The 15,674-nt window shown below is 38.5% G+C and overlaps 1 protein-coding gene across 6 annotated transcripts in view; it reads left to right on the forward strand.

Moving 5' to 3' along the window:
* The first annotated feature begins 4,241 nt into the window (after positions 1 to 4,241).
* myom2a (myomesin 2a) overlaps positions 4,242 to 15,674 on the forward strand; it is a 29,309-nt gene continuing 17,876 nt past the window's right edge. For 4 of the 6 annotated variants that reach the window (XM_085409177.1, XM_085409178.1, XM_085409179.1 and 1 more), the window contains exons 1-13: positions 4,316 to 4,396; positions 5,268 to 5,396; positions 6,605 to 6,697; positions 7,076 to 7,211; positions 7,765 to 7,919; positions 8,076 to 8,168; positions 10,610 to 10,698; positions 10,777 to 10,815; positions 11,664 to 11,828; positions 11,933 to 12,094; positions 13,400 to 13,541; positions 14,301 to 14,500; positions 14,583 to 14,636. In XM_085409177.1, the coding sequence (XP_085265303.1) occupies positions 5,290 to 5,396; positions 6,605 to 6,697; positions 7,076 to 7,211; positions 7,765 to 7,919; positions 8,076 to 8,168; positions 10,610 to 10,698; positions 10,777 to 10,815; positions 11,664 to 11,828; positions 11,933 to 12,094; positions 13,400 to 13,541; positions 14,301 to 14,500; positions 14,583 to 14,636 (1,435 nt within the window). In that variant the 5' untranslated portion in view covers positions 4,316 to 4,396; positions 5,268 to 5,289. Of the gene's footprint in view, positions 4,397 to 5,267; positions 5,397 to 6,604; positions 6,698 to 7,075; positions 7,212 to 7,764; positions 7,920 to 8,075; positions 8,169 to 10,609; positions 10,699 to 10,776; positions 10,816 to 11,663; positions 11,829 to 11,932; positions 12,095 to 13,399; positions 13,542 to 14,300; positions 14,513 to 14,582; positions 14,637 to 15,674 lie in introns of all 6 variants that reach the window. The other 2 variants (XM_085409183.1, XM_085409182.1) reach the window with 2 other exon arrangements.

Below are 15,674 nucleotides of genomic sequence, written 5' to 3' on the forward strand. Positions count from 1 at the left end.
GCCTGCAACCTAAAGAATGGTTTCCCGGTGCCGCCTTTCCCCACTGTGAAACAGAAGCTCAGAAAGGAGAGAGGAAAAAGGGGGAGGGCTTAATATTCATTCACTCCCCTCTGAGGAAGACTATCCGGCTGGTGTCATGGCTGCTTCAGGGTGACCTTTCCTGGTGACCTAAATGTTGTGCTCTTTATAATGAAGTAACGCATGCTTAAGCAGGACTTCTTTTTTTTAAATTGTTTACAGTTTCTTTATGTAACCACATGTTTATTTGAATATTAAGGACTCATTTTTTCTCATTTAAGTATTTTCCTCAACACGCGACCCTTTTAATATGTTATGCTTGATATGTTTATCGGTATACTTAAACTTTGCTGTTACTGAAGTTGAGAGTTCATCATTCATCCACGAATCCATTTTCAATCTGCTGCAGTATATATGTGCTTGTTGTTTGTAAAGGCACACAAGATTCCTGTCTGTCAGAGGAATATCCTTTGGGAAGCTTAAATGTCCTCAGTAAATCTGTTATAGAAATAGATTTGACTATTCCCTGCATATCAAGGAGCAAACTGGCCAGATTGTGGTGTTACAGTGAAGGTTAGCATGTTTTTCACGTTGGCATGTTTAAAAAGAGATATAAATAGAAGAGACTTGATGTAATCCAAGGTATTTGCAATTGTCCTCTTTTTTTCTTGGTAAGATGTCCTGCTTGGAACCAAGTTCGAACATCTACTGGGACCAAGACCACATATACTGAAATTTCTAGAGGTGTTTAGTTTATTATAAATTCTCATCAAATAAAAGCAAAATAAATAAATAAAATCTCTGCAGCCTTCATGCATCATAAAGTCATTGAATCTATTGGCACTTATGTAGTCTAAATATTCTGCAGACATGAGGCATCTCAAATGTCTGAACTTCATGCTTGTCACATTATCATGCTCCAATAATCTCTTTTACTCCCAGTACAAACATGCTATGTAGTGGGGCCAGAGAGGGGAACGAGACTGGAATCCAACAGGAGACCTAAAGTCAAAGACAATGAAACAGATAAAGAGAACTGTTACTGCAATTGTGCAAAAGAAAACAAACACACAAAAATGTCTCTCACATTTAGTGCATATAGTCAGTGTTAGTTAGGTTTTACTTGATGATGATGATCTTTGTAGCCTTAATCTTTATTACAAAAGGTTAAACTTGAACTAAACTACACTTTGGTTGAAAGCACACTATCATTCTGCATGTAACTTTCACTAGTTCAGATGGAGATCCATCCATCTATCCATTTTCTTCTGCTTCTCCTTCCAGGTCACAGGGATAATAAGTTAGGGCATTACTTATACTAAGTCATACTGTACAGGCTGACGGTTATACTGGGCAGGAGGGTAAGTGGCCTCTGAAAATGAGTTTTGCTCTGGTGAGACATGAAGTACTTTCAATCTCATCCAGAGAGGGTAAAGAACATCCTGTGGTCTTTTCAGCTGACCTTATCACCCTCTGCAGTCTTTCTTTGTCAGCCACTGTAAAGCCGGCGGGCCACACACTATCACACACTAATGGTGCATGACAGTCCAGACTCGAGTGTAGAGCAGTAGAAGGTCACCAGCAGCTTGTCCTCCAGTTTATTCATCTTTAAAACCCTCCAAAAGTGGAGGCACTGCCGAGCCTTTTTCACCACAGATGTTGTTAACTGACCACTAAAGATCTTCAGAGATGTGTTCCTAGGAATTTAAAGGTGGCAAAAAAGAGCTGAGGAGAAGTACCTGCAAAAAATATATAATATATAAAAATATAGTCTATATACATTACAGTATATAGTAAAGAAAACCCTGAAAAATCTTTAGTCTTTTGCACTTTATTCAGTTCTTAAGGCTGAAAGTTTTGGTGTGCTGCCTCAAATCACATTGTAATACTGTTTTGAAGGCTGAAAGTATGAGTGTGAAAAGATATTGTTGCAGATGGACATCAGGTGGCAGCATTGAACAGAGAGTCACACCAAACTGAGCCCATGCCTTCACCGTTGTGGATTTCTGGCTCCATCTCACTAGATCCCAGCATCCTCCTTGGTCACATCAACAAAGTAGGACAAGCATGCCCTCCTTCACTAAATCCATGAACTTCCCCTGTGCTCTATGTTCAACATCCTTTGTCCAGTAATTTTACTGTCCTTCTTCTGCACAATTCAATTCAGTTTTATTTATACAGCGCCAAAACACAACAACAGTTGCCTCAAGGTGCTTTATATTGTAAAGGTGGACCCTACAATAATACATACAAGGAAAAACCCAACAATGACCCCCTATGAGCAAGGTCTTTGGTGACAGTGGGAAGGAAAAACTCCCTTTTAACAGGAAGAAACCTCAGGCAGAACCAGGCTCAGGGAGGGGCGGGGCCATCTGCCATGACCGGTTTGGGAAAGATGTACTCTATCTAATTCTGTCCCTCCTGGTCACACCCAATGAAAATCATAGCATCTGAAAGCCAATTTAGATGTATGGATTGTTTTGTAAATTATGGATCACTCACCTCTCTTAACATGACTGGTACTTGTTAAGAGAGGTACAGTCTAATGATTTGATCGCACTCTGTTCTGTGGAGGGTCTCAGTCATCCAGATAATGGTAGTCTTAAGAAAAAGAAAGGCAACGGGACTTGTGGAGAGACGCAGGCATAGGAGGTGGTCCTGAGAGTCACTGACCTACTATTGATCATATGAGTCATTGCATGAGCTAAAGTGTGGACATGATTATTGAGGTCTTTATTGTCACCGGGGGGTTAAGGGTGAAACCTCTGTGAAACCTTTTCCCAACCCATCATGTGACCTATTGAGGTACTGGGAAGGGATCTCAAGACTACATTGTAGGCAGTTGATAGCTGGTGTTGTAAGCCATCACCTCTGTCCAAAGATGGTTGTTCACAGCGGACAGAGATGGTCTCCTTTACTTTTCTTTCAAACCATCCGTCTTCTCAGTCCAAAATGTGAACATCCTCAAAAGAGTGTCCTTTAGGAGCAGTTGTACAGCATCTGTATGAGCCGTTTTTTGTCTAAGGGTGTAGTGCGCTCAGATGTCATGCTTGGAGAAAGTTCTGAATGAGTTTCTCTGAGGAACCTTATGCAAACCTTCTCCTTTGTTGGTGTTTGACCTTTTTTCCCGTGTAACATCAAGAATGATCAATCACACAGCCTTTGTTTCGGTTTGCATGTATGAATTGATCGTAGCGTAACTGTTGTCTTTGAGTAAAGGTGGGAGATGGGTGACTTTTTTGAGTCAGTTCTTCAGGACAATTGCTAAGCTCAGTATTTCCTATATAGTCATTGTTTCTAGAAGTTACATCTTTTTTCTCTGCATTGTTCTGATTTCTTATCTGCGGGTTTTAATTAAATGAGATGATGTCTGTTACAATGTCTTTTTTTTAAGAATATACTGCTATATACTGTATTGTAAAAGTGAGCAAAGATGTCAGTGAAAATATTTTAAACATAAAATCAGTAACATTTTAACAACTACAGGTCAAAGGGGAAAAATTAAAGACTTTATATCTCTTTTTAGTTCACTGTGATCTCGACTGCCATTAAGTCTGTTTTATAAGATATTTCCATGTATATTCTGTTATTTATAATAGACTTGTTTGAATAAAAATAGCTGCAGTGGCTCGTGTACAGTAAGAAGTAGAGGTATCACTGTAACCGAGGACTTGCTGTTAAAAATAGCTTGACTGTTGCCTGCAAGTGTTGAGCCAAGGAGGACAAGCTGTCTCGAGTAACCTAAAAAGGTCTCATAATGCTTTGAGTGTCAGGATCTGCCAGAAATGACTGAAAACTTCTTCCTGACTCTTGCACAGATCAATATTTTTGATGGTTAAAGGGGAGATCCTTCATACCTCATACTTTTAGAAAAAATGTTAGACTTACCGACAATAATAAGAAGAGAGGCACTCTGGTATTTCAGATTTATTTTTCTGATTTTCAAAAATGAAACTTTGTGTGGAACAATTTCTAAACTCTGTCACCATTTACTGTTTCACTGTTCCAACTCTTTCTCATCTTTAATATTCCATTAAAAAAAAAAAAAAAAAAAAAAAAAAAAAAATATATATATATATATATATATATAAATATAAAAAACGTTTCCCATATTATAAAGAAAGGGGATAAAACTTGCCTCCAGAATAATTCATTAAACCTTGTGGAACAGGTGCACACTCTTCATCTACAAAGTGCAGAATGAGAAGGAAATTTGGGGGTAAATGCTATATATAGTTTTAAGTGCATCCATACATGGGGTGGAAGGGGAACAGCATTCCTCCAGTGAGAGGGTAATATTTTTGTTGCCATCAGCAAGTGCTTCCCAAGCGGCATCAGGCTGGTCTGCAACCTCTTTGCGCTGTTTAAATTTCTTGGGGTAAGTCTCTTTTGTTAATATTCGCTAGCTGGTGTGCTAATTTTATTTTAGAAATAACTTTTTTCAAAATGAGCTTCACATTAGGAAGAGGACTTATCTGCTGCCAATCCTGGGGCAGGTGAAATGTGTTGCATAAATAAATGGCAGCAGATAATCTGTCTCCTGTGTGGGGGAAAATGAAGCAGCAGTCTGTAATCTCCCTGAGCTGTACTTCCTTTCATATCAGGGTATTAAGAGGTTGCTGACCCTCTTTTCTTAATTTGCGTCAGCCAAAAAAGGACGATATTGTGCTGAAATAATTATTTATACAGAACGGAAGCACAATTAGCCTGCAGCAGAGTGTGGATATGACAGCTGGCTTAGATCTAAGTCTTGTTCCTGTACAGTCTGATCACTCTGATTTCCTGCGCAATCGTTTTAATTAAATAGTGTGAGGACTGTGCTCTTCTGGTAATGACACTGTTTCCTTCATTTCTCCGTTAATGGAATAGGCAGACTGGTGAAAGCTATTCATAGCTGAGCTGTGTGAGGCTGTTAGAGGAAGCAGTTGAAGTGCTGAGCTCGAGTAAAAAGTTGGAACTGCCATGCTGTCTCATAAATGTTTGCCTTTAAACATTGTTTAGGTCTATTAGAGATTCGGGTGTGGGTATTTTTCTCATGTGTTGTATAAATTCTACAACAGAACAGCAGAAACTGCACCTGTTAACCTTTGCACACGGTTGATTTCAGAGATGACAGCGCATCTAATACTTTAAACTTACATCACAGAATGATTGCAGTAACAGTGGTGGTAAAGTAAATACTTGTATTGACATTTCTAACATGGCTAACACATGTTTGGTCTCCCCCTCCCACTGGTACTCTTGGCCAGGACTCCTTGAAGTGTTCCAGTCATGGCTTCCAAAGTCATACCTTGGTATAAGAAGAAGCATGTGAGCCAAGTCAAAACTGATTATGCTTATCATCACACTAAACACGTTTCCAAGCAGCACACAGAAAGGTATGACAGTGACATTTACCTGCTGCTTTGAGTAGCACAGCTCTTGCTGCTTTGCGACGTAGAACAAAAAACACACACAGGGGTGTTGCTGAGGAGCAGCTGCGGTAGTGGGTGTGTCTGCTTCCTAGCTGGCAGTTTAATTGTCAATTCAAATTCAAAGTTCTGCAAATTCTGATTTTCATGAACAAATCAGTCAGTCACAGAGTGGTACATGCTAACTGACTGAATACCCAGATGTTAGTTCTGTTTATCGTTTTCCACAGGAATATATTTTCATGCCTCTTTATTATAGCTTCAGTTCGTTTCTTTGTAAAACCTCAATGTATCACCAGTGATTCTAAAGCTCTTTGTCTATGTGAGCTCCAGAATCTCTGAGAGCAGAACCCAAGTCGGTATTTCAGGAAGTGCTATTGCTTCTGTTGCTCTGCAGCTTCTGCCAACAGATCTTATAGTTCAGGCCAATGAAAGACATGTATGCATTTGTCTTTGTTGCTATAGCATGCTTTTTAAAAAGGTTTTCTGGCCCTTACAGCTGTGCTGTGCAGTATAGTCATACTTAACATGATATTATACATGCTGAAGATTGGCTTTTTCGTCACTAGTGGTGAGGTAATAAACTGAGCCCCTACGAGCCAAGTTCTGATCTCCCAGGGATCTGGAAACTGCAGCTGTCTAATGGCAGATGACTAATGTCACCACTTGAACCTGACCTACATCTGAGGCTACTAACTATACACAGTTGTGTTAGTACTGAAGAAGTTTCTCTCAAAGTGGTGGTTAGTCTTTATACACAGAATGTCAATTTTCTGGTTATTTTGTAAAAATAATTTTCTGGATAAAATCATAGTTTGTTGTGCAAATGACACTAGCCACTGTCAGATTTTTCACAATAGTGGTTGTGGTATGCATATAGAGAATAATATCCATCAATCAATTTTCTTAACCCCAGCTAATTTTGAGAAAAAGACAAAGTACATAAACAGATTTAATCCCTCTGTGGCGTATACAATACATCAGGCAGATATGCTGGGAAATCTTGTAACCGCATGTTTGTAACTGTTAGTTATTTTTTACTGCGAGTGTTTGTGTTTTTATGTATGTATATGTTCAGAAGACAAACTCAGCTTAGCTGCTAAATTAAAACCTGAGAATTTTTTTTATGCAGAGAACTTGCTTTCTGATTTTTAATGATGTGTTTTCCTCAACAGCAAATCAAGCTCTAAATCGGTGAGCCAGGCACAGGCCCAGGCCACGGAGGCTATGGCAGAACAAGCCTATACCGTGCCGGTGTTCCGGCAGAGGTGAGTCTGCTCTGGCTCACAGCTATTTCAGTCGCAAGGTAACATGCAACTACATTTTCTACTGGCTGACCCCTGTAACCACAGCACATTTCTTTAGTATAACTTGTTAATTATTCAATGATTACCGTTTAAATTATGAAACAATTGCACAGTCTTACTGCTACAATCCTATAGACTCATAACACTGACTCCCTGCCCTCAAGGTTAGTTTTATCCTGTGTTATGCTTGATATGCTCAATGCAACGGTTTCAGGTTGTATCATACAATTATTTTAGGGTAACAGTTCAGCTTGTAGGTAAATATGTAACAAGCGTATAGCTAACAATGATGCTAAAGTCAATCTTAGTCAAAGATTAATCTGATGTATGCATTGTTAGGACTGCTGAGGAGACTGAGGAGTACCAGAGAGTAAGCAAAAATGTTGGGAAAGGACTGGCTGTTATTCAGGAGGAGCTTCATAGGATGAGGATCGCTACTAAGGCCCAAGTGGAAAGTCTTGAAATTCAGAAAGAGGTTAGTAACCATCTGCTAAACAAATCAAGGTGACACTATAGTTCCTTTGTTGGTTTGTTTTTCTGGTGTTTTATCGCATATATGTGGAACAAGTTTAAAAGTCTGTGGAAATGTTGTGTGTACGCTTTAATGTATCTGTCTCTGTTACAATCACTATTAAAATTATATCAATTTGTAATCATGAGTACAGCAAAACAGCAGATCTAGAGTCTCTAAATGTAATCTAAATCATTCACTGTAGATACTCAGCTGTACATTTCTATGAAATCTGAGCCCAATGGTCTTATTGACATTGCATCAGTGAACTGTTGGTCAAATCAGTCTCAGGAATAAACCAACTTTTTAGGAGTTTTAACAATATGATCACTAACATCTGCTGGCCTCATGTTCCTTCATTGGTTTTGTCAGGTTTCAGATTTGCTGTTAGCTAAGAATTGTTGACAAAGATAACATGTTGCACTAAAGTGCTTATGTAATCTCTGCCCTATAGAGATAATGCATAAAAATGTCATTTTCATAAATAGATTAACTTGATGCAGTTGACTCTCTCCAGGTTAAGGGGATGATGAGAAAGAGAGTGGATCTGTTGGAGGAAATCCCCAAATTGCCAGACTTCTTGGTGGCCTTACGGCCGCATACTGTGTGGGAGAAGACTCCTGTCAAGCTGTTCTGCACCGTCGAAGGAAATCCGAGGCCCATCGTCAAATGGTCAGTATACTGCCATCACACACAAGCGGGTTTTTAAATTTGACTCAAGCTTTATGGTAATACCATTATAAGCTTTTCTGATTTATTACACTATTGAAATATTTTAGGACTGTAGAATATCACTGTAGTGTGAAACTGATTCAGATTCATTGGCAGGTATAAAGATGGAGTGCCAGTAGATCCACTGAGTACCCCAGGAAAGTACAAGATTGAGAATAAATATGGAGTCCATAGTTTGATTGTTAGCAGGTATGTATTATCTACAACTCTCAGCAGTTAGACATAAATGATTTCATTAAACTGAGTTTTATAACATGGATGCTGCAGCCTTTGATTTTCTTTTTACCTGAAATGAGGTAAAAAGAAAAAAGTCATGTTGTTCAGTAAATTAGAGAAGTAAAATGTTTTAGTAAAATTAAGTTATGAATTAAAATGAAGTTATTAATTACTGATATGTGTTGGTAATGCATTAGCATCTCTGAAATATTCATACAAATTTAGTAAAGACTTCCAGTATCAGTGAGCTAACTTTTTCCAGGTGGAGGTCGATTGTCCGTTTTATATCTCAGAATCCTCCAACACTGTTTTGAGCCACAGTGTGGTAGTAACCAAGCGTGCTAGTTACTAGTTACTGTCGTCATTGTCATCTTTTTGTGCATGTGGCGGTCAGCATTAAACTGTAACAGTGAAGTGTATCATCAATAACATATAAAAATGATTTAAATAAAAAATGTAAAATTGTTAAAATGTAGTTATTCTGTAGACTATAGAATAAGACTGTAAATGTACAGTAATAAGGTAAAAGCCAATATATTGTTTCCTCAGACTAAGATGCCTAAACTAATGTTAGGGCAACAGGAAGTGATATAATACAGTCTTGAATATATTATACAGTACTGTGCAAATGTCTTCAGCCACTTTATATTCTTTATAGTTTACAGAGTCAGACTTTCTTTCTTCTCCAAGCTCTCACTCATTTTCAGTCATACGTGACTTTAAGCTCACAATTTTTTGTTTGTTTGTTGTTCTGCTTAACACTGACCTACAAATCATTCAAGCACAAAAAAGCATCACCTAACACCTAACACTATGTGTCTACACATAACAGATAAATTGCACCAACAAGATGCCCAAAGAGCTATTAACTGTTGTCATATTGCTGCATGGTTGGCAATATGTCCTTAAAAAATCTGGGAAAAGTAGACAAGTGGAGGACAAAAGAAATGGCTGACATTACAAAACATCTACAGCAGTTGAAGATTATCTGAAAGTGACGCTCAGTAAAAATCAATTAAAAATGTGACACAGGACCTGAGAGATCTGGCTCTACTATTCAACAAAGCCTCAGCCTAAATGGTCTAAGATGAATGGTGGCTGCCAAGAAGCCATTCGAAAGGAAGTGAAATAGGGAGAAAAGGCTGAGGTGGTGTACTAAACTGCACAAGAACTGGAACGAAAATCAGTATAACCTGCTCTGATTGGCCAATGAATCCGAATAGGACATTTTTGGTTCAAATGATCATCAGTGAGAGTCTATAGCTGTCTATAAAGCATGATGGAGGCTCTGTTATCGTTTGAGGCTGCAGTTCAACCATTTTGCCTCGTGTGCGGTATTTCCCTGTATGTTTACACGTTTCTATAAATCTCTGCATCTGCTTCCGATTCTCCCACCAAAATATAAAGAAGTGAGGGTTGTTTAAGACTTTAATGAATTTATCAGCTGAGTGAAAATTTCTAGCATTTAAGCAACAAAAAGGCTTCCAGCTCCAGCTTTCAGGATTTCTTCTGGATTGTGTATTAGTTTTTCTTCCAACAGCGCAAACTGAAATTGCTCCCTGCATGGACTATATATGTTTTGGGGGTTTTGTAAACTTTTTTTCATTTTAAATTAAAAAAATGTCCCATTAAAGGTTTAGTGTAAATATGTTTTATGAGGTTTGTTGAAAAGACAATATTTTTATATAGTCAAGCAATTTTTCTAGTTGTTGTATTATAACCAGCCTTCAAACTGAAAGGAAAGCAGCATAGAAACAAACTTGGAAAGACTGAACGTCTGTCACTCATGCTCAGCGTAGATGTTTACACTTACAGGACTTTTATTTTGTTAGCACATTATATCGATATCTTGACATTATCTGACAGTCAGCTGGAGAGTTAGAGGGGAGATTGCTAAATTGAGGGTGAGGCTGCAGCCTGCTTCTTTTCGTCATCTTCAAGACCCCTCAGCTGTTCATGTTGGAGTGCTGACCTTTGCGTCATTCGAGCCATGAATTCCTCTGACTGCGCTCCGCTTCTCTCTGTCCCTCCCTCTCTCTGAGAATTGGAATATCTCTGGACCGTCGTAGCATTGAAGGTCACTGAGAACATCGTAGTTTATTTGCCAAACTTCTTCAGAATCAGTCATTTTCACATTCTTTATGCAAAAAGCACCAAGTGACAAGAAGGATGCATCTATGTCCAACACAGCTGGGAAAATGGATCTTTTAAAATAGTTCAGCTCAGGCTGAAGGTCAAATTTCTTCCTTCTATTCTAAACCTCAGACTCTTCTTGAGTCTCAACACAATTGCTTGCATTTTACCTTCTATTAACCTAAATAATACATGTTCTTCAAACCAAATGGCATCAAATCAAATATAAATGTTGATATACTGCAATCAGTGACTTCTTCCTACTCTGGCTGACCTTGTAGGTGTGTTGTGAGTGATACTGCTGAGTACAGTGCTGTGGCAACCAACCAGCATGGCACAGCTACCAGCAAAGCTAAAATTATTGTGAAGAGTAAGTCTCCCTCTTTCTTAAAGACATTGCTCACCTCCCATGTCTTTCTCTGTAAACATAAACGTCTTTTCTTCACAGGACCAGCTGGAGCCGGAGAGTCCTGCCATCTTGGTTTAGGTGAGAGCATAAAGGGAGTTAGTAAGACTGGGGAGTGTGGGGATTGAGGTGTCACGCCCAGACACAAGCTCATGGAATCATGACACTTCAAATAGCAGCAAGCAATGAGAGGCCTGATAAGAAGTGGAAACTGATAGCAAGCTGTTCCTGTCCCGTGACTCCCTCTGAAGAAAAACAAAACACAGATCTGTCTTTAGATGAGCAGCAAGCGATCGAAACATTTATGTACATGTTGGGATTTAAATAATGAGCAGTCCAGAAAATACTAACCTCCACAAGATTTCATTTAGACTAAAAACACCAGACATCTCCTTTGTCAAAACTAATTAAGCTGGATTACCTTATTTAAGATTTATTGTATACATTGTTGAAATGAAAAAACTCATGCTGTTCACTCCTTATGGACACATTTTTTAAAAGTTCCAGAGAAATAACTGTGACTACAAATTGTTTCTACTTTCTTAATGTTACTGGATGTGCTGATTGTACTTGAAAGCTCTTAAACCAAGTCCACGTTTAAAGTGAAACACTCATCACACATCACTTTGTGGAAATCACAGCCTGTGGTTGCCAAAGCAAGGGACAGTGTCACAAAATTTCCTTAAAATCATTGACGTCTAAGATAGCAAATCTCAGACCTCATTTTGGCTCCTGGACACGTATACTGAATTTTGATGCTTTTGAATGACAAGACCATATAGTTATATTGAAAAAATGTCAGATTTATGTTCATAAATCCATTGTGGTTCTACATTATCATTCTGATATTGCAAACATGTTCTCTCCACATATCCACAAAATACGATTATTATCTGATTGCTAATGATGTTGCAAATCTTGTCCTCCAGTGCCTCATCTGACTGAGATCCATGCCAGTAAGCTGGATGTCAGCCTGCTTGACCGGTTCCCAGTGTCTTTTGGTGTGGAGGGCAACTCCATCAGACTGGTGTGTACAATGGTGGTGGTCCCCGATCTCCCCAACATACCACCCATTGCCCAGTGGTACAGAGATGGTCAGACCTTCTTTCATTCTTTCATTATGTTTGTGTGTGGCACTGTCGGTTGACTGTGGAGTTTGGTCACTTCTCATTATGTCCTCTATCTTGTATTCTAAAAGATAAACTGCTGAAACCAAGTAAACTGGTGGAGATGTCAGTGGGTGGAGGTGCTGCCTCTCTCACGCTGCCTCACCTGGCCAAGGATGATGAGGGCCTCTACACGCTTCGGATCTTCACAAAGGACGGCACTGCTGAGCATAGCGCCTACCTGTTTGTCTCAGGTTGGACACAGTCCTAACACCACGTGATCGACTTTGAAAGAACAAATCAGAAATCGCTGTTTAGAATAATTAGAGCAATGGAAAAAAATTTTAAAAAGCCATGAATGAGCAAAAGAGATAGAATAGCACAAACCTTAGAAACTTTAAACTTACCACTTATAACTTACCTTACTTAAAATACCCAACTATAATCTGGTTAATATATATGATAGTCTGATTATGTGTAGTGTAATAATAGATAAAAGAAAAAAATGAAGATAAGTTGGTTAAAAATGAAAATACGTAACACTGTTGAACCTTCCTCTGAGGTGAGAATTTCTTTGTGGAACAGGTGAATAATGCCAGGGCTCAGATATCACCACGTCTGCTCTTGACACCTCAGTCACTGTTCCTTGCTCTGCTGCTTTTGGCCAGTTTGAGCCTGTAACTTTCTTTTTATTGTATGAGGTTGTTGGTCATCTGAAGCCCACAGGTTTCCCTGCTGATGTTGTTCCACCTTGATTATTTAAAGAGGTCATTTCTACTCTTCCATCTCTCCATCTGTCCTCGATAGCAGTTTCTCATCTGGTATTTTTCCCAAACCTTTTAAGCATGCTACAGTATTTTATCAAATTTTAGGGCTATTTACAAGCTTTTCTTTTTCTCTGAAGTTCTGGAGAAAATTGCTTATAGTCAGCTAAAAAACCTTTTTAGATGAAAATAGTGACCTTGAGACTTTTCAGTCTGGTTTTAAATCTCTGCTTGGCACAGAATCTGTTTTGCCTAGGGTTGTTAATGCCATCCTCCTGGCTAAAGATTTTTAGGGGAATGCTCTGCATGGTTTAGGTCTTACCTGGCTGAGAGAACATTTTGTGTAAGTCCTCAGCTCTGGTCTCATGTGGGGTACCACAGAGATCAATACTTGGACCTCTGCTTTTATCTTCTGCCCCTTGGCTGTACTTTTAGAAGCCTCTCCGTTGCTATGCAGATGAGACGCAGGTTTATATGCCCCTAACAAAGAAAAATAACTACACTATGCAAATGGTGGTAAATGTGGTAAATGATGTCTCTTGTATCTTGAGCAAGTGAAAGCTTGGTTGGCAAAATGAAATGTTTTATTAGTTAGCAATTAAATTAAGAGTTCCTAATCTTTTCTATACTCACAGCAGTACATAGATTTAAAACAGGTGTTATTGACTCCTTATTTCCTGTTACCACACATTAGGCATAGTATGCAAATAAGCGGTGGAGCCATAATAGTTGTGTCTATCACCATTCGTCTTCCATTCTTCCTCCCCAACATACCCGTGTTTCTTTATTCCCTAGATGCTGCTCCCTCTGCACCCGGAGCCCCCAGCGCACCAATGAGCGTAAAGGCCTATGACATCAATTCGGACTATGTCCTAGTTGCCTGGAAACCCCCAAACACTGTCAACGAGGCACCCATCACTGGATACTTTGTGGATCGGTCAGTTTTAATCTTGAGAAGGCTTCCAGCTCTCTTTAAATAGACCACAGTTGGCACACTGACATGAATACAGTGGAATTATACTGCACTTAATGCCAAGGAAGTGAGTCATAGTTATTAGAGCTGCACTCCTTAGAAGATTTTCTAAATTAAATGTATCTTTTCACACCAAATGCCAGATATGATTTGCTTATTTTCATGGTTACATAAAGTGCATATAAGACTTGTGGGATTTGCAAATCTCATGAACGCGTATTTTATTAACAGTGGAACATTGAAAATGTATTTAATAACATATGTTTATATTTTAAACAGATGTTTAAAGTGGGAAAATGAACCATTTTAAGAAAAACAATATACCTTATTTTCGATTTGATGGCAGCAACACATCTTTGAAAAAAACGTTGGTGCAGAGCCATGTTTACAGCTGACTACATCCCCTCTTCTTTTAACAACCAGATGGTTACAGCGGAGGGTTGGGAGATCAGTTTTGCCCTATTTTTGCCTGCTGTATGATCTTCTATGTCATCTTTTTCATTTCATGATGCACCAAATGTTTTCAACTGGTGAAAGGTCTGGACTGCAGTTTTCTTTAAACAAAAATACTTGCAAGTGCAGCCCTTCTCACCAGTTTATTAGGATACTTTAACTTCTCAGCTTGTCAAAATTGCCTCATAACAAATATAAAATGTCATGTGAAGTACTTTCTTATAAAAAGATATTAATTTCATGATAATGGAGAGTTTATTTGCTGTAAAGGTGTGAAGCTGGCACTGACACTTGGGTGCAGTGCAACGACGCCCCAGTGAAGATCTGCAAATACCCAGTACATGGCTTAAGGGTTGGCCACTCCTACTACTTCCGGGTCAGAGCCGTGAACAGCAGTGGCATCAGCAGGCCCTCACGCAAGTCAGACAAAGTGACGGCCCTGGACGCTGCAGAGAGTGAGAGACTGCAAGGTACAGATGAAGGTAAATACAAAATACAGGACAGCAGGATGCCAGCGTTTTCTGACCGATCTGTTGTCATTTCCTGCAACAGTGATTAAAATTGAAGGAAAATACGACATAGTGATAAAGGATGATGACCTGGAAGGTATAGTGGTTACACACTCGTCTGGTTTCACAGTTTTTGTTTCCCCTATCTTTAAGCCACCACCTCACAATCTCACTAAATACTAACATCTGTCACTCAACCCCAGCAGCACCATCATGAGAACATTTTACATTTTATGGGGATGTTTGCTTAAAAAGGCATCTTCCCTGATCAAACTCTCACTGATGTTTGTTTGCTGTTCTGTTCTGTTTTCTGTTCCACTATCAGTGAATTTTCTTTCCATTTATACCTGTTTATTGGACATGATCATTATTCCAGTAACAAATGAGTGCTGCATGATTAAATTAGTCACTATTACAGGAATATGTTTTCATCTTAAGGTGTGGCGTTTGAATTCTGACCTTTACATTCGTATCTTTTTCAACGAAGGAAACATGAGAAGGAAAAACATTTTAATGCGGATCTTAGAACTAATCTGTCATTTTCTCATAAGGTTTTTTTTAAACAACACAGGGAAAACTGTTTTCCAGAGCCTTCCCAGCTTAACTTTTGTGGTGCTGTCTTTGATCTAATCGAACTTTTTCCATTCACACTTTAACTGAAACAGTTTTCTCTTTAAATTGTGTCCACTTAATATAATATACTACTTTAACAAAAACTTATAACAGATGAAAACTAATTTTAGAAACTAATAGAAAATATCAAAAATATTACATATTTGTATAATATCACAATCAAGGCTATTGTAGAAGTCCCACATTTCACTGTTAACTTTAACTTTGATACGTCCTTTTAGTTCATATTTCTATTTTTTTAAAATCTGAAATATGATATCAGGGGTTTTTATCCATGTTCTGGTTTATCTAATGGCTAACTGCTGTATATGAAACTTGTAGTTAAACAAAACTAAAATATTGTGTGTTTTGTGAGCATTGAGCCACCAAACCACATACGAGGCTGTGGCAGCTCTAGTGTAGCATTTGGATATGTAATTATTGTTGAATGCTACCAAAAATAATTATTTAATCTTTAATAAAATTCCACCAATGTTATTGTCCTGCTGATCAGCACTTTTAG

This window comes from Rhamphochromis longiceps, linkage group LG6 (assembly GCF_057381845.1).
Source record: "Rhamphochromis longiceps isolate RC_006_pf linkage group LG6, R_longiceps_female_GT1.1, whole genome shotgun sequence".
NCBI lineage: Eukaryota > Metazoa > Chordata > Actinopteri > Cichliformes > Cichlidae > Rhamphochromis > Rhamphochromis longiceps.